This window comes from Ranitomeya variabilis, chromosome 4, assembly GCF_051348905.1.
Source record: "Ranitomeya variabilis isolate aRanVar5 chromosome 4, aRanVar5.hap1, whole genome shotgun sequence".
Taxonomy (NCBI): Eukaryota; Metazoa; Chordata; class Amphibia; order Anura; family Dendrobatidae; genus Ranitomeya; species Ranitomeya variabilis.
In genome coordinates this window covers 69,686,676-69,707,473 of record NC_135235.1, presented here as the reverse complement: position 1 = coordinate 69,707,473, position 20,798 = coordinate 69,686,676, and the positions used below count along the sequence as shown (strand labels likewise).

The 20,798-nt window shown below is 43.3% G+C and overlaps 1 protein-coding gene across 5 annotated transcripts in view; it reads left to right on the top strand.

The window, feature by feature from the left end:
- Positions 1-20,798, top strand: part of SH3PXD2A (SH3 and PX domains 2A) — a 337,450-nt gene that overhangs the window by 234,705 nt on the left and 81,947 nt on the right. For 3 of the 5 annotated variants that reach the window (XM_077258689.1, XM_077258687.1, XM_077258686.1), the window contains exon 6: positions 6,940-6,968. The exons of 1 other annotated variant lie outside the window; for it this stretch is intronic. In XM_077258689.1, coding sequence (XP_077114804.1) covers positions 6,940-6,968 — 29 coding nt within the window. Of the gene's footprint in view, positions 1-6,797; positions 6,969-20,798 lie in introns of those variants that run through there. One more of the 5 variants, XM_077258692.1, reaches the window with a different exon arrangement.

Here is a 20,798-nt window from a genome sequence, read left to right as displayed (position 1 = left end):
ACACCCAGGTTGACCACACACAGGTGTCCTGGATAAAGTCCACACGTTGGTCGAAACTTCAGACGATATCTGTTTTGCCTTATTCACTGGTGTCGGATCAAAGGACAAAATTTAGCAAGATTCACTACTCTTGTTATTTTCTTTGATGCTGAGTTGCTCACTACTATTACATAGGGAGAAGATATAGATACAGATTATATATTAGAAAACAACTTTTTGACAGTGAGGGTGATCAATAAGTGGAACAGGCTGCCACGAGAGGTGGTGAGTTCTCCCTCAATGGAGGTCTTCACACAGAGGTTGGAGAGACATCTGTCTGAGATGGTTTAGTGACTCCTGCATTGAGCAGGGGGTTGGACTTGATGACCTCGGAGGTCCCTTCCATCTCTAACATTCTATGATTCTATGACAGGACAAATGTTCTTTCCTCAAGTACGACCTTCTTGTCGTTTGCTTTTCTTTGTGTAAAAAAGGCGGCTGCTGTGAAAATTGCAAGATTTCTTTTTTTATTTTTAAGCAAAAATCATATGAAAAAAAAAACTGGCCAATTTTTTTTTTAACATGAAACAAAAAAAACTACTTTAAACAAAAGTAGATTATAGGATTATTGATTATATGATCCCTTTAAATCACAATGTTAGACATAGAAATGGAGCAAATTGGTGTTTTGGGGAAATAACCTTTTTTTCTGATCCTGGGGAAACCCAGTAATATGAATATTAGGTATAGAACACCGTCCATACATTTCTATATGCTTGCTTCAAAACCAAACAAGATATTGTGGCAGACAGTTCCCCGTGTAAACGCCTGATGTACAATTCACACAGCTGTGTCCACTAACAAAGTGCCTGAAGTTATCACAAATTGAAGAGAACATTTAATTGTTTTTATTTTTCTTTTGTCTTTTTTTCACTTCTTTTAATCTTGATTGAAAAATGCATCATCAAAAGACAAGCATGAAGCCCATGTGTTTGAGCCCTTGAGGGTCTGGACTTTGTTGTAGGAATCTGGTAAAATTGTAATAGTTCTAATGAAGGTGGTCCTAAGGTGAAGTCCGTGCTGTAAAAAATATGCCATCCAATTGGTAAACTCAACCCTAAGCAACTGTAACGTAAAATTCCTGTGCCACCTACTGTTAGATAAAACTTCCTAACAACCATCATCTAGCCCTCAAGCATATACAGGAAACTTACCGTTTTGTTCCATTAGACAGGAACCCTTCAGTTGAGATCGTCAGCGGGATCCGCTCACAAGAACCTTATGCCTGTCCCGATTTTGCACAATTCTTTGTGGTCCCATCCATGTAGCCTGCTTAAGATTTGTGCACATATTGACCTATATGGACCCTGTACATGGGACATAATGCTACTGCTGCACCAATATTTCATTATCCGACCCATGTCTAGGACATATCGGCCAATTTTCAGAGTTCTCCCTTGGGAAGCCTAATCTTTAAAATTGTTCTCTACCACTTTTACAAACCAGCCCCCTTCACACCCATTTCACGCCCTGTTTCCCGTACCCTATGAGTAAAGGCTCATTCAGGCGTCCGTACATATCGGTCCGAGATCGGACTGCAATGCACGGACTGACCGCGGGTCTCCCAATACGAGCGTGACCACTTCATAAAAGTACATGAAGCTGTCACGCTCAGGTCAGGAGAGCCGCGGGCAATCTGTGCATTAGCGGACTTCCGAATGGTTTTTTTTTTTCAACTTACCTGGCTGCAATCACCATTGATTTGTCTTCAATCTGATTCGTGCCGTCTGTCATTCTGGCAGTATGTATCTATTGACCGGTCCCCTTTAAGAATTTGTTGTTTTTTTCATCATGGCCGCAAAACTCTAAATATATGAGCGTAAAAAAAGAAGCAAATGTGCTGGTCAATAAGTGAAATTGTCACTTTCTTTCCATCAGAAAAGTTGCTTTGCAAACAATAAAGCAACCCAGATGCTGATCCTGTATCACGTGCACGGCACCATTTTAAGGTTATCCTAGATCATCTCAGCTGTCCGGCATGTGTGGGGTTACGGGGACCCACTGAGAGCCAGTGTGTGCGAAGACACATCTGTTGTTCCTCTTGTTTTATCGATCAAGCGAAGAACACAGTTTGCACAACATGCTGCACCACACCGTGCACATTACCTTCGTTACTCACCCTATAGCCGAGTGATTCTTGGCCTCCATCTACTCTTGGAACAGAATAACATTCCTTTAGGACTAAAAGTCGCTGCCTCTGATCTTACTGAAACTCTCAGGGGTCTGGTTCAAATTTACATTTTCTGTGTCAAACCAGAAGGTGAAGTAACCTGACACGGGGTCACATTTCATGATTTCTTTCTTCAATAACTTCTAACAATAGTCCTGAGATCTATTTATTTTCATTCAAACGGAAAGGCGTGAAAAGTTTCTTGTTTTTTTTTTTTCCCAGATAATATTTTCCTTAAATGAGGAATTGAGGGTGGGGGCAGTTATTGATGACTCGGAGAATTCATGACCTCATTTATAAAGGCTGCTGCCTGGCAATATGTGACTGCTGACCGCACGGAGCGCTCTGAGGATTCTCCGTCGGCAGCACCAGGCGCGGCGCACGCAGTGTGTGGTTTGGATACATGCGGTCACATGCCGACTAGCTGGGCGCAGCCTCAATCAGTGCAAGTGTATGGAACGAGGATGGACAAGTCTAGTATGTAGTATGTAGCCAGATGTATGCTAATCGCATGCTTGTGGTCACTCGCCCACCGCTCCTGGTGCCGGCAACGGAGAATCCTCAGAGCGCACAGTGCACGCGATGTGTTAAAATATAAGGTGCGGCGGAATATATTGGCACTTTAGATATAAAATTATTATTATTGTGTGATGATGATTCATAAGGCCAGAAAGCCCCTTTAAAGTCTAATTAGAGCACTTTTTGTTGCACTCCGTTTTCTAAATAAACCCAATCAGGTTTATGAAGAGGATAGATGGGCAAATACATGTTGGGTAAGATACTGAAGAGATTTTTATATAGCAGGTGTGAGCTAGTGATTATCTTTTCCTTAAATGGAGTCTGTCAGCAAATAATGACTGTTCAAACCAAGCACAGGCACTTAATGCACCCTTGGCGTGGCCAACAGCTCAGTGCACCTTCCCACCTACTTGCATTGAATCTATCCCAGCCTTACTCATCTTCTGTGATTGTCAGCTCTGGATTTGCCGGGTCGAGAGAAGGGTGGAGAGATAGAGGGAGGACAAGTAGGTGGGAAGGTGCACTGAGCTATTCGGCCACACCAAGGGTGCATTAAGGTCTGTGCTTGGTTTGAACAGTCATTTTGTGCTGACATATTGCCTTTATAAAGAGATTTTATACTCGTCTCATAGCTTGGAAATTGCGGTGGTTCCCTTTGGTGTGAGAAGATATTGAGTAACACACTTCAGTTCCATGACGGCTTGTTGGAGAAGATTATGGTTGTCGGTAGTGAATTAGGGTAAATTATGTAGGCTGATTGGAAGACCTGGCGGTAATCTTATGTCGTTGGTTGGGTACAAGCAGGTCTAGTAGTGGTGTAAGGCTATGTTCACATTTGCGGTCGGCGCCGCAGCGTCGGGCGCCGCAGCGTCGCCGCATGCGTCATGCGCCCCTATATTTAACATGGGGGCGCATGGACATGCGTCGCACTTGCGTTTTGCGCCGCATGCGTCCCTGCGGCGCCCGCGTCTGGGCGCAGAGGACGCAGCAAGTTGCATTTTTGCTGCGTCCAAAATCAATGAAAAAAAGGACGCATGCGGCGCAAAACGCAGCGTTGTGCATGCGTTTTGCGGCGTTTTTGTTTGCGTTGTGCGTTGCGGCGCCGACGCTGCGGCGCACAACGCAAATGTGAACGTAGCCTAAGTAGCCTTTGAAATTGTTAGGGGGTGAAGGGATAGGAACAAGTCAATGGGCGCAAGCGTGGTTACACATGTATAAGGCCAGCAGTTCCAATCACTGGCCACAGCTGTGATGTTTTAGTCTCTGCCGTGGCTAGTGAGTAGCTGCAGGGGTCACGTGTCTTCCTGCCGGTTTCTGAACGTCTTTCTTCATCTTGATAGACATATGACCACTGCAGTCAGTCACCGGCCACATTTGTGGCATGTTGGTCACTGATGCAACCAGTGATTGGTTGCAGCAGTCATATGTTCAAACAGAGGTTGTTTGCAGACCCAGGGAGTATTGGAGTGGGAGGGGGTTAGTGCTTCCAATATTCTCCTCTTTTATTATGTTACCCTATTCTTGACATTTTTTATTGTGGTTGGCTTGATGGCCCTTTAGTTTACAGTGTTTACCTTTATTACAGAAAATTGGTAAGAGTCTCATGATCGCACCAAGTCTGGAAGTTCCATACAGATCTACATTAATGAGGAGGGGGTTACTAATACAGCTAGAATATCGTGATATCATTTGACTAAGATCCAGTAGAAGTAAAGTAACCTTTAAGAATTAATTGACCATTCTGAAACTAATTTTGTTAATGATTTCTTATTTTTTTGTTATTAAAATGTTTATCTGAGTTTCTCCCTATGGAAAATCCTGTTGTACGCCGCCTTTAAATGTATGCTGGTAACTGCAGGCGGAAGGTGACAAAAGTAATGTAGTGATGTGGGAGATCACAGACACTTTCTTGTGTTATATATCACATTATACACCCGCTTCTGGCAGGCAGAACAGTGACAGATGGTGTGAGAGGGGAGAGTAAGTGCCGGGGGCTCCACCAAACCTGTGTCCAGGAGGAAGAAGGAGTAACGTAGGATTAGGGATGTGTAGAATGTTCGGAAGGGTCAAGAAAAGAGGGACGACGTCCAAGAATAATCTATCCTCCCCTACTACCCCAGGGTTATTCAGTAATGGGATCGGGTACCAGTATATGTCCCTGATGGCTGCGCAGTAACATACATGATGATAAACCTGTATACGCCGGCTACTGGGCAGGCGACAAGGCCACACCACCCCCTGCTGCCATCACCGAACCACCAATGGCCTCCGGATCACCTAAGAGAATGGGCCCCATGGCTGTTAGTTATTTGAGGGACACCGTGACTGTCACCAATTGTGGGGCATTGTGGTTGACACTGTTATGGGGGCATGGCGACTGCCACTGGTTAGGGGGGCAGTGTGGCTTTATGCTTATGAAGGTAGTATGGCTGCCACTGTTAAGAAGCTATATGATTGTCACTGATATTGACGGCACTGTTATTGGGTGCGCTATTGCTGTCATTGTTATAGGGGCTTTGTGGGTGTCACTGTTATGGAGGCACTGCATCTATCACTTTAAATGGGGGCACTGCAGTTTTTAGGGTGCCAGTCACTATCATTGGTGCATTGTGGCTGTAACTGTTATGGGGCACTGTGGCTGTGATTGTTATGGGGGCACTGAGGCTGTGATTGTTATGTGGGCACTGTGGCTGTGATTGTTAGGGGGCACTGTGGCTGTGATTGTTATGGGGGCACTGAGGCTGTGATTGTTATGTGGGCACTGTGGCTGTGATTGTTAGGGGGCACTGTGGCTGTGATTGTTAGGGGGGCACTGTGGATGTGATTGTTAGGGGGGCACTGTGGCTGTGATTGTTAGGGGGCACTGTGGCTGTGATTGTTATAGGGGCACTGTGGCTGTCACTACTATGTGTTTATTGATATTGGTAGGCACGGTACCGCATAGGGAACGTGCCTCTGACTGCGGAGCCCCTTATAGATGAAGATAATATGAAACAGCGTGCAGTGCCTATTCCCCCCTCACACTACTCCCCCAGGTGATGCACTAATTGGGACGCCCAGTGGACCAACGGGAGGAGAGAGGAAGGGGCATCTGGCCACACCCACAAAGGTTAAATCCAGGTGCCGGGGTCAGTTCCTTCCTCTTTCTCCCCGGCTGACCCTCTGGAAGCAATTGTCCCACCCTCCCTCCCCTACATATTTACTACTGTGGTTACGTTTTCAAAAGGCTTTATTACTTGAAATTTATAGCTGATGATTATAATACTGTTATTTTTAAGTCACAGCGGAAATGGAGGGAGGGGCGAAGCTTCGTAGCCGCTCATTGGCTGGCCGCCGGTCGGTCGCAGACTGGGCCCACGGCTGTGAGCCCGCTGCGAAATGTAATTTGCCCCTCCCTGCTTATTAAATTAATAAACTGTGACCGACTAGTTCAACCCATCCGAGCCTGTTTGTGTTGTCTTTTCGGGATTGGTGGTAGGGGGGAAGGCACTATTTACGACACATGGGTCGCCGCAGTCTAATTTGGGAAGACAAGTTATTCTTTAGGTCAGGCAAAACTATGTAAAATGCACAAAAACAACTGATGTAAACTGTGAAGCATAATCAATAGTATTATATAAATGACATTAAATCCGCTTGTTACAGCAAATGCATTCTAAGTGCTGAACACAAACACGGGGGCTTTGTACAGGAATACTGTAGTCCTTCTACTTCCTCTTATCCATACGGACAGATAACGGACAGAGGTGGTGATAATTGTATCCATTATTTGTACATGATGATATTATAATAAATGGTGCCCCCATAATGGCTCCTGAAATCATTCATAGGTTCTAATATAAAGCACTGGATCAATTCACAAATATCAAGCTACAGATCCTTTCATAAGTCCCTTCATTGAGGGAATGTTGTGGCTGCGGTGGGCTCCGGTCGGGCGCTCCGCCATGGTGCCCCGTACAGGTGTCTGTAGAGGATAGCCGCCTGCTGTGATGTGATTATACAGCCTCCCCTGTATGATGAGGGATGGTTCGTTCTGCCATCACATGCTCCTCCGGCTGCAGCTGCTGTTTGGAGCCTGGATGCTGCTGTCAGTCGTCTCTGTGCCTCCGGCGGGCATTGCTTCAGTCAGCGCATGGGTGGGGCACCTGCATTTAGAAGCCCCCCATTACCGCCTTTCTAATAATGTCTATTTGCTGCTGTTTCTTTTTTAGGGATTATGGCTCTTCCAAGCGTAAATCAGGTAAGAATCTCCATTCCTATTATTTCCTCTCCTGTTGCATGAAATATTTTGCATTCTAATGGTAAAAGTGCATGTAAATGTCTGTATGATTATTGCCCCATGTGTCCCTATATGTGAGCCTCCTCATCCTCCCCTGCTCCTCATATGATGCGACCTGCTGGATATCGGGCCTCCTATGGGGCTAGCTTCTTCCTATCCCTCACTTTATCCTTCTCTCTTTAGTGGTATTTTTTCTATTTCTTTGCAACACTTTGATTTATTCTGAACGTACAAGTGAAATATCTGCACTTCTGAGGAAGCTTTTAACATTCTTGCCCATCCCTTAGGGGAATATTGCGTAATACAGTAGACGCTTCCTAGTGCTCCAAGCTTTGCACAGTAGTGTCGGCTATTCTGAGAGCATAGACCAAGGCGGACTGCACTCTCACCTCGCCTTGTAATGTACCGGGACCTTATTTACAGCACCCACACTTACAAGATTAGGGATCAATAACCCTTTACCATAAGTGTTCGGTGGATTTGCTGATTTCCCCTCTGTTCATGCTGAGAGATAATTCCACCAGGAATGAACTTTTACTAAGTGGCTAGTACAAAATGAGAAGTGATGAGCGAGTGTGCTGGGATAAGGTGTTATCTGAGCATGCTCAGGTGCTAACCGAGTGACTTCGGCATGCTCGAAAAATACATTTGAGTCCCCGCACCTGCATGTCTTGTGGCTTTTTAACAGCTGCAACACATGCAAGGATTACTAACAAACACACAATCCCTGCATGTGTTGCTTCTGTGAAACAGCCACGAGACATGCAGGTGCGGGAACTCGAATATATTGTTTGAGGACACTAAAATCACTCGGTTAGCGCCCGAGCATGCTCAGATAACACCTTATCCCAGCACATTCGCTCATCACTAAAAGCAAGATTTTTTAAATGGAAAATGTAATTACCGGTAGTTGCTCCAGATTTGGGAATCCCCTCTGTGAAAACGATTTGCATTAAGGGCCCATGAACATAACTGTATTTTCAGTCCGAGTGCAATTCGACAAAACATTGCATGGCTCTTGGACTGATGTTATTCTATGGGGCCGTGCATATGTCCAATTATTTTCTCAAACACAATCTGGTTGAGAGAAAATCGCAGCATGCCCGATTTGCATCTGATATTCGGATCTCACCTCATGCAAATCAATGAGTCCGTGGAAAAAATCAGACTGCATTCTGATGACATCTGAGTGCAGTCCAATTTTCATGAATGAATGAAGAAGGTGGAGATTTTTTTCCCATCTTCTCCTCATCCTAGAGAATCAGATCACACTATGATCTCACTCCAATCAGAGTATGATTAGAGTGTGTTTTGCAAAATCAGCCCGATTCTCTGTGATCAGTGTATATGTGATAGTCTGCACCTGCCCTTATAGGGATTTATGTAATGTGACTTCCTTAGGTTACCTCCATATTGGACTGTTCCACTGATGAATTTCTGCACTGAAGTCCACAATGGATAAATCCGCACCTAGTTGTCTGGGGTTTTGCTACAGATTTCATTGCAGAAATGCTACAAATTTACTGCAGATTTTATTCTTTGCATAAGTTGACATACTGAGGATTTTAGATCCGGAACACTTGTAGCTTTTTGCACTGTGTTGATGAGATTTATAAATACTACTAGATGGTGGCCCGATTCTAACGCATCGGGTATTCTAGAATATGCATGTCCACGTAGTATATTGCCCAGCCACGTAGTATATTGCCCAGCCACGTAGTATATTGCCCAGTGACGTAGTATATTGCCCAGCCACATATTATATGTTGCCCAGCCACGTAGTATATTGCCCAGTTACGTAGTATATTGCCCAGTGACGTAGTATATTGCCCAGTCACGTAGTATATTGCCCAGTGACGTAGTATACAGCACATAGCCACGTGGTATATTGCCTAGCCACGTAGTATATTGGCCAGTCACGTAGTATATTGCCCAGCCACGTATGTCACAGGTGAAAAAAATAAAAAATAAACATATACTCACCTTCCGAGGACCCCTTGTAGTTCTGTCGCCCGTGTGCGCAGCAGCTTCCGGTCCCAGGGTTTGTATGAGCATAAAGGCCCCGTCTCACTTAGCGACGCTAAAGCGATCCCGACAACGATACGACCTGTCAGGGATCGTTGCTGCGTCGCTATGTGGTCGCTGGTGAGATGTCAAACAGTGAGATCTTCCCAACGATCGCTGCTGCGATCTCACTGTTTGACATCTCACCAGCGACCTGTAGCGACCTGTACAACGATGTCACATGGGAGCTATTATGACGATTCAGTGTCTGAGTCGTCAACGAGGTCGTTGGTAAGGTGTCAAACACAGCGATGTGTGCTACCCAGCGGGACCTCAACGATCAAAAAAAGGTCCAGGCCATTCCGACACGACCAGCGATCTCACAGCAGGGGCCTGGTCGCTGCTACGTGTCACACATAGCGAGATCGCTACTGAGGTCGCTGTTGCGTCACGAAACTTGTGACTCAGCAGCGATCTCGCTAGCGATCTCGCTTAGTGAGACGGGGGCTTTAGACCTGTAATGACGTCGCGGTCACATGACCGTGACGTCATGGCAGGTCCTTCTCGCATACCATCCTTGCCACTGGAACCTGCCGCTTGCATGGAGCGGTCACCGGAGCGTCGCGAGGAGCGGGAAAGGCGGCGGAAGGTGAGTATATAATGATTTTTTATTTTTTTTTAATTATTTTTAACATTAGATGTTTTTACTATTGAGGCTGCATAGGCAGCATCAATAGTAAAAACTTGGTCACACAGGGTTAATAGCGGCGGTAACGGAGTGAGTTACCCGCGGCATAACGCGATCCGTTACCGCCGGCATTAACCCTGTGTGAGCGGTGACTGCGGGGAGTATGGAGCGGGTGCCGGGCACTGATTGCAGGGGAGTAGGGAGGGACTAATCGGACTGTGGCCATCGCTGATTGGTCCCGGCAGCCATGACAGGCAGCTGGTGAGACCAATCAGCAACTTGGATTCCATGACAGACAGAGGCTGCGACCAATGAATATCCGTAACAGAAAGACAGAAGGACAGACAGACAGAAAGACGGAAGTGACCCTTAGACAATTATATAGTAGATGTAGCACATTTTTTTTGCCTCAAAAATCCAGAAATCTGCTCGTCTGTCCCATTTGCTAAAACTTTTAGGCAAAATTCATTAAGAGGCCCCATCCCAGATTCATTGAAAAAAGTAATAGAATATAAAACAGCGCACTGTACTGATTATTCCTGAACAATGTCGGTCAACCCCTTTAAAGCCCCCAAACACAATAGATAAAAGTTGGATGAACATTCCAAATTCAGTGGAAACATCTAATATTTATTGGGGTCTTCAAACTCACACTTGACAGATGATTGTTTTGTTTTCAGTAGAGCTAAGTCACTGCCAGAAATGTTTGGCAGCAGATTTTTCCACCATTCTTGCTGAAAATACATTAAATGAAATCTGTCAGCAGCTTTTTTTGCTATGTATTCCGAGAGCAGAATAATGTAGAGGCCGAGACCCTGATTACAGGGATGTGTCACTTAATAGGCTGTGTTGTGTTTCAATAAATGTTTTATCATTAGGAGATTATCATCACTGCAGGACTAGCTGTCTTGTGCCTCTTGGTCAACTGCTCTGTGTATTCCTGCCCTCACGCTGATTAGCTGCTTTCTGCCTATGCAGAGTGTACACAGAAATCTGCCAAACAGTGGTATGTGGGGTTATACAGAGCTCAGCATTCTGAGTACTGGTAGATCTGCAGTGTTTAGTCTTATTTATAACAAAATTAGTCTTGTAGATTCGAGCTTCATGACTGTTCACATCATCACCGCCAGGCTGCATCCTATGACTCATTCCCGTGATGGTGGCACAGACTTTCACTGCTCCAGAAACATGACTCGAGATGTTACTCACTGTGTTTGGAATGACAGCGTCCTCCATATTGGCTGCAGCTAATGTGGATCTTTTTCATTTTTCTCATCGAGCTTCCTCTCATGACTATACAGATATTACTGTGCCGGTCTGCAGCCTACGCCCATCCTAACCTTGCAGCATGGTCATTATGAGTGCGCCGGCTTTGTACTATATTATCCCTATATTAGTCATGGATCTGCTCTACTAATGTCATTTCTACACCGGCAGGAAGCTGCAGTCACTTCATTTAGTTGGTATCTAATCAGCCAGACGGACGTCTCCGCTCTGACACCAATCAGATATATTGTCCTCATTACAAGGAAAGTGTCACTCCCCAAAATATGTTCAGCAATTGCTAAAATACAGCATTAATGTGTGTGTGTATATACGGTGTATACACAGTTGGAACCAGACGTTTACATACACTATATAAGAAGACACATCTGCATGGTTTTCTCAATATCTGACATGAAATCAGAATAAACCTTTCCCGTTTTAGGTCAATCAGGATTACCATAATTATTAATATTTGCCAAATGCCAGAATAATGAGAGAGAGAGAATGTTTTAAGGCATTTTTATTACTTACTGCAAAGTCAACAGTTTACATACACTAAGATTACTCTGCCTGTACACAATTCTGGACTGCCCATATGATGATGTCACTTCTGATTTGGCAACATCTGAGTTTATTAGAGACACACCTGTGGATGTATTTTAATGCACACCTGAAACACACTGCTTCCTTGTGTAGCATATGTAATTTTAGTTATTTATGGTATAAAATAAAAAGTTTTGACATTTTCATGTTGTAAGCACTAGGGGGATCTGCTGCCGACTTTTGTCATTAAAGCTTAGTGTAATACTAGCTCACGTTACAACTGCCCAAATGTGGGAGGGATCTGCTCTCATGCTTCTTGGGCGTTCGCAAAAGGGTACGGGAGAATAAAATTTAGGATCACAGTGCAGCGCCATTTTGTTGGTGACTGCAATGTGATACCGACATGTGGATAATGTCACCAAGGACTGCTTGCATCTCCATTTCTGTAGGTGCTGAGATACTGGTCTTTAGAGAGATCTTAGTGGAACAGTCATAATATTGTAGCTGCAGCGCTCAGATCACAGTAACTATACCTTTCAGCAGTTAGGATCACACAGGATGAGGGTGGATACACAAGATCATTAAACGCTGCGGGTTGAATGCTGCGTACTTGTCCAGCGTCCGACCTGCAGCGTCCAGATGTTACAGCATAGTGGATGAGATTTCAAGAAATGCCAAGGCTACTATGCGTCCACAGACGCACACTGCTCACCCGCAGAGACGGACGTGCAGTGCATTATTCCGGGCACATATTGTGCTCACTTACCCAAAAATAATGTTTCCCTGAGAGCCCCTTAAGGCCGGGATCACAGGAGTGTATGTTCTCTTGTGCAAGAGAATCTGCTAATGACACTCGGATCAAACTCTGTCTGATCTAAGCGTCACCTAATGTGATCCGCTACTCTCGCTTGAAAGAATCTTAGCACAGGTGCAGGGAACATGGAAAAATTAATTTTTCCATCTCCTCCATTGCCGGCGTCCACAGTACTCTGACTGCACTAAAACTAATAATGCCCCATTAGTGCCACGTCCCGCCAACATTTTTTAAATTTTGCTCCCTCCAGAATATAGCGCCCAACGTTACCGCCCCTGTGCCCCTCCCACATTACGCCACTGGATGATATGCGGATCGCAGAGGCAGCACAGCGCCACTTCTGAGACTGCACTGTTAGAACTTGTGTATTATGGATCCGTATTGTTTGAATACACTAATAGGGTTATATACACGTTTCCATTAAGTGAGCATGTACAGTATAGCATTACAAAAACAGCAGTAATAAAAAAGTGAATTCTTTAAAAAACAAAAATAATATATATTTTTTTTCATGTACTTTTTTTTAGCCGCCTTGTCTATGACTCTATAAATGGTAATTCACAGCTATTCCCCCATGAGCAATACATAAGGAGCGGTCCGGGGCACTTGCCATAAGTGTTCTGAAAATGTTTGGGACAGTGCGGGAAGAGGTTAAACTTCTATGTTTTCTGATGATGTTTGCAGGTTTATGCTCCACTTGTGCCTGGTAAAACCATCTCGTGGAATAGAAAGTTCCTCCTACAACATTCATCATTTTGGTTATATCTGTGACCCTTTTAGAACTGAACTAAAACTAAAATATTTTTATGTATTCTTGCATATTTCAGTGTTTTATTGCCTTGGGTTGTAGTTTTCTGTTCATTTCACCAAATTCATGTGTGGTTTTTTAATACATTTCTACACTTTTCTGTTTCTGGTATCAATATGAAAGAGATAAGTGGTTATCTTGAAAAGTTTATAACCTCTAAAGAGATTAGGGGGCTGAGATGAAACAGAAGGAAGGGAGGACAGAGCGGATTTTTTAGTGTCTTAGAATTTTTGCAAGCAAAAGCGGAATTTCATTACGTCTGACTCCGCTGCCCAGGTAGTAAATGTAAATGGACCCTAAAGAAGACAAATAGAATATGTCACCACTCACCAGGTTTTTGCTATGTAATCTGAGAGCAATATGTTTTAGGGGTAGAGAGCCTGATTTTACCAATGTGTCACTTACTAGGCTCCTTGGTGCAATTTTGATATAATTCCGCTTTTCTCTGTAGCAGTGCTATGAATGCTGAGCTCTGTATAAACCCACCCACACCCCTGATTGGCAGCTTCCCGATTACACTGTACATTGTTAGCAAGATGGCACTCAGGGGCGGGGGCGGAGTTACGCAATTAGCTGGACTACCTGCCACATGACACCCAGTCCTGCAGTGATAAACTCCTGCTAATAAAACACTGATTGTATTAAAAGTACAGTAAGCTGGTGAACAAGTGACACATTCCTACAATCTTTTTTATTTTTTTTTTACTTTTTCTTTTCTTTATTCCAGAATTCTGAGAAATTACTCCATATTTGACTAGAGAATACCTATAAACATATAGGAGCACTAGCCAAAAATAATTAAATGTTTTTGCTTTATTTAAGAAATCTCCAACAAGGATAAAATATATATATAAAAGGACAATGTCAAACATAAGCTAAAACCACACACTGGGCCCCCAAATGCAGAGCTAAATGGTGCACACAACAATCGAAAATTGCTGGTCATGTCTAAAAATGGAACAATATAATGAATGTAAATGTATTGTGGATATGAAAATCCTACATAAGAATTGTTGACCTTCAGATAATAATTCAAGCAGTTCTGGATGAATATCACTAAAGTAATTGGAAGAATGGAAAAACAATGAAAAAAAGCAGGAAAGTGCAGTATATACAGGGATGTAAAATATTAATCTAATGTAGTAAGAGGGATACTCATGATTCCTTGGTCAGGCCTCATCTGGAATACCGTGTCCAGTTCTGGGCACCACATTATAACCCCTTAGTGACGGAACCAAATGTAAAAATCTAACCAGCGTCACTTTATGTGGTAATAACTCTGGAACGCTTTGACAAATTCCAGTGATTTTGAGATAGTTTTTTTCGTGACACATTATACTTTATGATAATGGTAAATTTAGGTCAATATGTTTTGTGTTTATTTAGAAAAAATATCACAAATTTGACAAAAATGAAAATAAATGTTAAATTTTCAAACTTTGAATGATTATCCCTTTAATCCAGATGGTCATACCACAGAAAAACATTAGTAAATAACCTTTCCCTCATGTCAGCTTTACATCAGCACCATTTGTAAAGTGTTATTTTATTTTGTTAGCATTGTAGGAGGCTTAAAAATGTAGCAGTCATTTTTCATTTTTTCATAGAAATTTACAAAATTATTTTTTTAGGGACCTATCCAGGTTTGTAGTGACTTTAGGGGTCCTATATATTGGGAAACCCCCCAAAATTGTCACCCCCTGATGTATTGAAAACTGTTGTCGGGTAGTTTATTAACCCTTCAGGTGCTTTTCAGGAATTAATGCAAAGTGACATGACAAGAATGAAATAGTTGATTTTTACCACCTAAATGTCGCTGACTTTTGAACAGGCCGCTGTAGCCGGCAGACTCTAAGGCTACGTTCACATTAGCGTTAAGCTAATGTGCGTCGGGTTTGTGTCGGCGACGCAGCGGCGACGCATGCGTCATGCGCCCCTATACTTAACATGGGGGACGCATGCGTTTTTTTTGTTGCGTTGTGCGACACATGCGTCTTTTTTGCTGCAAGCGTCGGACCAAGAAAACGCAACAAGTTGCATTTTTCTTGCGTCCGATTTTCGGCAAAAACTGACACATGCGTCGCAAAAACGCAGCGTTTTTGCGTGTGTTTTGACGCGTTTTTGCATGCGTTGTGCGTTGCGTCGCCAACGCAATGGCGCACAACGCTAGTGTGAACGTAGCCTAAGGCCGCTATTTGCTCGTGAATTGCCATGACAAACATCAGGACCACACAATCATGATCTCAGGGTGCTGATGGGGATAAAGAGGAAGAAGCCCCCACACTCTGTTAACCATTTATATGATATAGTCATTATTGACAGCAGCATGTAAGGGGTTAAACAGATTTGGACGGTGCAAACACTGATCATGGCTGATGCAGCAAGTTGTCAGCTATAGTGTACAGCAGATAGCTATTGGATTGTCACCTGTATGGGGAGGCTATTCTCCTATATCGCAGGTCAGTTAAAAGACGTATTGGCGGTCATTACGGTGTCCAGTTCTGGGCAGCACATTTTAAAAAAGACATTGAAAAACTGGAGCAAGTTCAGAGAAGAGCTACCAGGATGGTGAGCGGACTGCAAAGTATGACCTACGAGGAATGGATAAAGGATCTGGGAATGTTTAGCTTGCTAAAAAGAAGTCTAAGAGGAGACTTAATACCTGTCTACAAATATCTGCATTTGCACATGGAAACACGAGAAGCAGTGGAATGAAACTGAAAGGGAGAAGATACATATTAGATATTAGAAAAAACGTTTTGACAGTGAGGGTGATCAATAAGTGGAACAGGCCGCCAAAAAAGGTGGTGAGTTCTCGTTCAATGGAAGTCTTCAAACAGAGGCTGGACAGACGTCTGTCTGAGATGGTTTAGTGGATCCTGAATCGAGCAGGAGGTTAGACATGATGACTCTGGAGGTCCCTTCCATCTCTAACTTTCTATGATTGCTATATGTTTATAGGTGATTCATGGGAGAGTCCTTTATTTTAGTCTTAGGTTTTTTTTTCCATATTTGACTATTTGTGATCACCACCCATGTGCCAGGATGGTTGTGAGATGTGAGGTCAGAACTAATGAAAGGCCAGTGGCTTTCTCAGTACAGTTCTGGTATCATACATGATGTAATAACATATATAATAACATGTTACAAACCCATTCATATCTGTCGATAATCTAACATGTATAAGGGCCTCCACACTATCCCCTTACAAATGATGTACGGAGAGATAAGGATTCGGCATGTCCGATTTGAGACTGCCGTTCCATGTGTTCTTGGTGACATTAGCCGCCATCAGAAGAGTCTTATAGCCGCTCTCTCATAGAGAATACTAGAGAACTCGGCTATGTGAGAGTATGTAGCAGAGAGATAACTCCAGGAAGAACGATTGTCCGAACCATCGTTCATCTGACAGCTACCAATATATGGGTCCCCGAACATTACCCAGCTTATTAAATAGCTCATATCTAGATCTACATTGCAAAGTGTTATTTATAGTGGAAGATACAGTATAGGCAATGAAAGCGGCTCATAAGGGGTAAAAATAATAAAATAATTGATACTCATTTGCACTAGTTCCTGCTGGTCTGTGCATCATGGTCCTTTCCTTGGCACACTGTAAATGGCCAAAAATGACCACTCAGCCAGTCATTGGATGAGATGGCTTACCACTGCGGCCAATGATCAGCTGAGCAGGTACTTTTGGACATTTCCAGTGTGTTAAGGACTGGATCAGGAAGCTCAGAGACAATATAAGGCCGGAGTCACACACAACGTATAAAAATATGGTCTGTTTTTGATGGCCAAGATACGCAGAAAATTTTCTGAACAGTGATCCATATTCAATGCGAGGATGCGTTTTTTTTTCTCCAAAAATTATCCATATGGCATCCGTATGGCATCCATAAGGCGAGATTTTCTCGCCGGCTTGCAAAATAGACATAGAATGGATCCATGGCCTCAAATATTCGTAAAAACATACATACAGTCTATATATAGTCAGTGAGACACACATATATATATATATATATATATATATATATATATATATATATATACATATATTTATATTTAATGCAGCGCTAGATAGCAGAAAAGCCGGTAATTCAATTTCCGGCTTTTGCTATCTCCTTATCAAACCTGACAGGATATGAAACATGGTTTACATACAGTAAACCATTTCATATCCCTTATATTTTTACATATTCCGCACTACTAATGTTAGACGTGTCTGTGTGCAAAATTTGGGGGCTCTAGCTGTTAAAATAAAGGGTTAAATCACGGAAAAAACTGGCGTGGGCTCCCGCGCAATTTTCTCCGCCAGAGTGGGAAAGCCAGTGACTGAGGGCAGATATTAATAGCCTAGAGAGGGTCCATGGTTATTGGCCCCCCCTGGCTACAAACATCTGCCCCCAGCCACCCCAGAAAAGGCACATCTGTAAGATGCGCCTATTCCGGCCCTTAGCCCCTCTCTTCCCACTCCCCGTGTAGTGGGGTAATAAAGGGTTAATGCCACCTTGCTAATGTAAGATAACATTAAGCCAGATTAATAATGGTGAGGTGTCAATAAGACACGTATCCATTATTAATCCTATGTTCATAAAGGGTTAAAAAAACACACATTAGGAGAAAAGTATTTTAATTAAAAAAAGACACATGGTGTTGTAATAGTTTATCAAACGCTCAATCCAATTGAAGACCCTTGTCACCTGAAACAAAGTTAAAATAAAAAAACAACAATATCCCATACCTCTCCGGCGTTACAGTCAAGTCCCATGATGTAAATCCATCAGAAGGGGCTAAATAATTTTACAAGCAGAAGCCTGCTAATGCAGCTGTGCTCCTGCCTGTAAAAAGTGGGGAATGAATGGAAAGCAGGGGATCGTAGCATCGTAGACTTGCGGTGCTGCACCCCTGCTGGCATAAACTCATATGAACTCGAGCGTGGGAATTTTTCAGAATATTTTCTCACGCTCGAGTTCATATGAGGTTATGCCAGCAGGGGGCACAGCACCGCAAGTCTAGGCAGCTACGTTCCCCTGCTTTCCATTCATTCCCCAGATTTTACAGTCAGGAGCACAGCTGCATTAGCATTAGTGAATCCAGCATTGAGCAGTGAGTTGGACATGATGACCCTTGAGGTCCCTTGCAACTCTAGCATTCTATGAGTGAATCATGGCATAGTTTCTGCTCCAAAAACTCTGTGAACACCTTTCCAGTGAAATTCTTTCCCAAAATGCAGTCCTCTAACGGGCACAATACGACTGCAGTAAGTATAGGGGTCCATAATGTGTATCTTTAGGGCTTCATTTTACCTCCCGGTCTGCACAAATCAATATTCTGTGCATGGACCCCTAAGGAAATAAACAGCTGCCTGTTGTGTATGATATTGGTGTTAGATTGGGATATGTGGACGCAGCATAACAATAATGCACATGGAGAACATGTGGTCGGAGGAACAGAATAACAATTCAATATCAGCTTCATATCTTCTTGAATAAAGATGAGGGTTAGCACGCATAGAGGCTTTCATTTCTAACATATTGTACTACAGCTCTGCTCTGTGTTTGCCCGGATCAGCTGCCAGGAAATTATGGTAAATAATTCTCTGTGTGGTTTGTTTTGTGAAATAACAAAATCTCATATGGACAAAGCATGTCCAATAAATGGAACAGGAAGTTGACGTAAAAAGTGATGCACAGAACGAGGGGCCAGGCGAGATGCATCATTTTTCATCTTTCATCCCCTGCAGCACTTTACTACAATGTTGTTTTTATGCTTGAGTCTTTTTCTAGCTTAAATGGGTCATCCTATCAAAAACATTTAGCACCTATCCACGGGTTAAGTGATAAGTGTAAGATCGGTAAGGGTCTGACTGCTGGCACCCTCACCAGTCCCAAGAATGGGGTTCCTGTCTCCTTCATGTGAATGATGACTTAGTGCAAGTGTGATTACCACTGCATTCACTGTTTATGGCAGCGGTGGTCACACTTGCTCACTTCTGGTCCCATAGAACTGAATGGACATTTATGTGCGCTACAGCTCCAATAACACTCTATCGGTAGAGTGGTCAAAAACTCATCTCCTATCCTGTGGATGAGTAAAAGAACATTTGCAGAGTGAAAACTTTACCTGTAGAATACAGGTTTATAGCTGTAGGCTCTGAGGGGGGTCCAAATACACATAGTAGGTGATGAACCCTGTTACAGATTTTGCATTGGAGTCCAGGAACTGTACAGTACTCCTAAACTTTAATACAGTACTCTCAAGTTTTGAAATCATCCCCATCTATTGGATAGGGTATAACTTCCTGACCACTGAGGTTCCAACCACTGGTCCTAAGAACCTACGAAGAGCTCTGTTTGAAAGCAATGGTGGTCGATTATAAGCATTGTCCCTCCATTAATTCTGACAGGGACACCAAAGAACATCCGAATGCAGTGCTCTGCTTCCTCTGGTGGTACTATTAACAATGAATGGAGTGGCAGTGCACATGAACAAAGTTCTCGGGATCGTTGAGGGTCCTAGCGATCAGGAAGCTTTCTGCAATCCTAAGAACATGGGATAACTTCCAAACTTGAGAATATCCTTTTAGCATCTCAAAATGACCCGCAGATCAGTAGTGCTCTAAGTTTGGAGACCCCCAGCAATCATTCAAAAGACATGCACTTAGTGCGTAGATCCTGAGTATGTTCACCGAGCAGTGTATGGGCTCCATATAAAGTCTATTAGCCTGTATACAACTTTGTGCCTTCTCACTTCCAACAAGTCTCAGAGCCTGGACCCCACTGACCTGTAGAATGTTTCAGTGCTTACCCCACATTAAAAAATGTAATAAAGAATAGGTACAATTAAAATTAGTTCTACATAAAGCCTTCTATATAAATCCCAATACATTGTATCTTACATTCCCTATGTGCAATTTATTAGGAGATTGATGTGAATCTCCAAATTGCAAAATCTAGTATCATTATGGGATTCCATTCTCTGGTAAGAAGGATTTAGACAGGCGTGAATGGCAGATGTATGTTTTACTCGTTTTGGTAAGATGTATGCTACCAATGACAGCAGACCGCACAGCTGCTATGGGGTCTTTGAGTTGGTGGGCTAGGTGTGAACGGCCTGGTCTTCTGTCTGTTGTCCACACATTTTTCCTGACATGAAAGCTTAGCTCGCTCCATACCATGCCGATGCTGGCTGTGTATACAGTAGGCACCCACCAGTAGATGCTGCGACTGGAGTTCTGATTAACCCCTTAGATGCTTTAGTGAATGTCAACATAATCTCAGAAAACCGATGGGTTGCTTTCTTCCCTGCTGGGTATACAAGGGGGGACTTTTCTATAGGGCCCAGGATTTCTTTGCATGCCCTTGACTTTCGTATTTAGCTACGTGCATTTTGTGAATTGATTGCACACAGAGGTTGAGCATAGGCCTGTAAGGCCAGATTTACATGTTGCAGTTTATGAACCTGCCCTGGGGGAGGTGCAGACGACCATATTTTCAGTCTGAGCGCGATCCAACAAAACATCAGATTGCACCTGGACCAATGTTTATGTAGTGAGCCGTGTACATGTCAGAATTTTTCCACAGATCATGACGGTCTGAGGAAAAACAAAAATTGCTGTATGCCCGGATCGCCGTGCAAGTCATTGAGTCTGTGGAAAACATT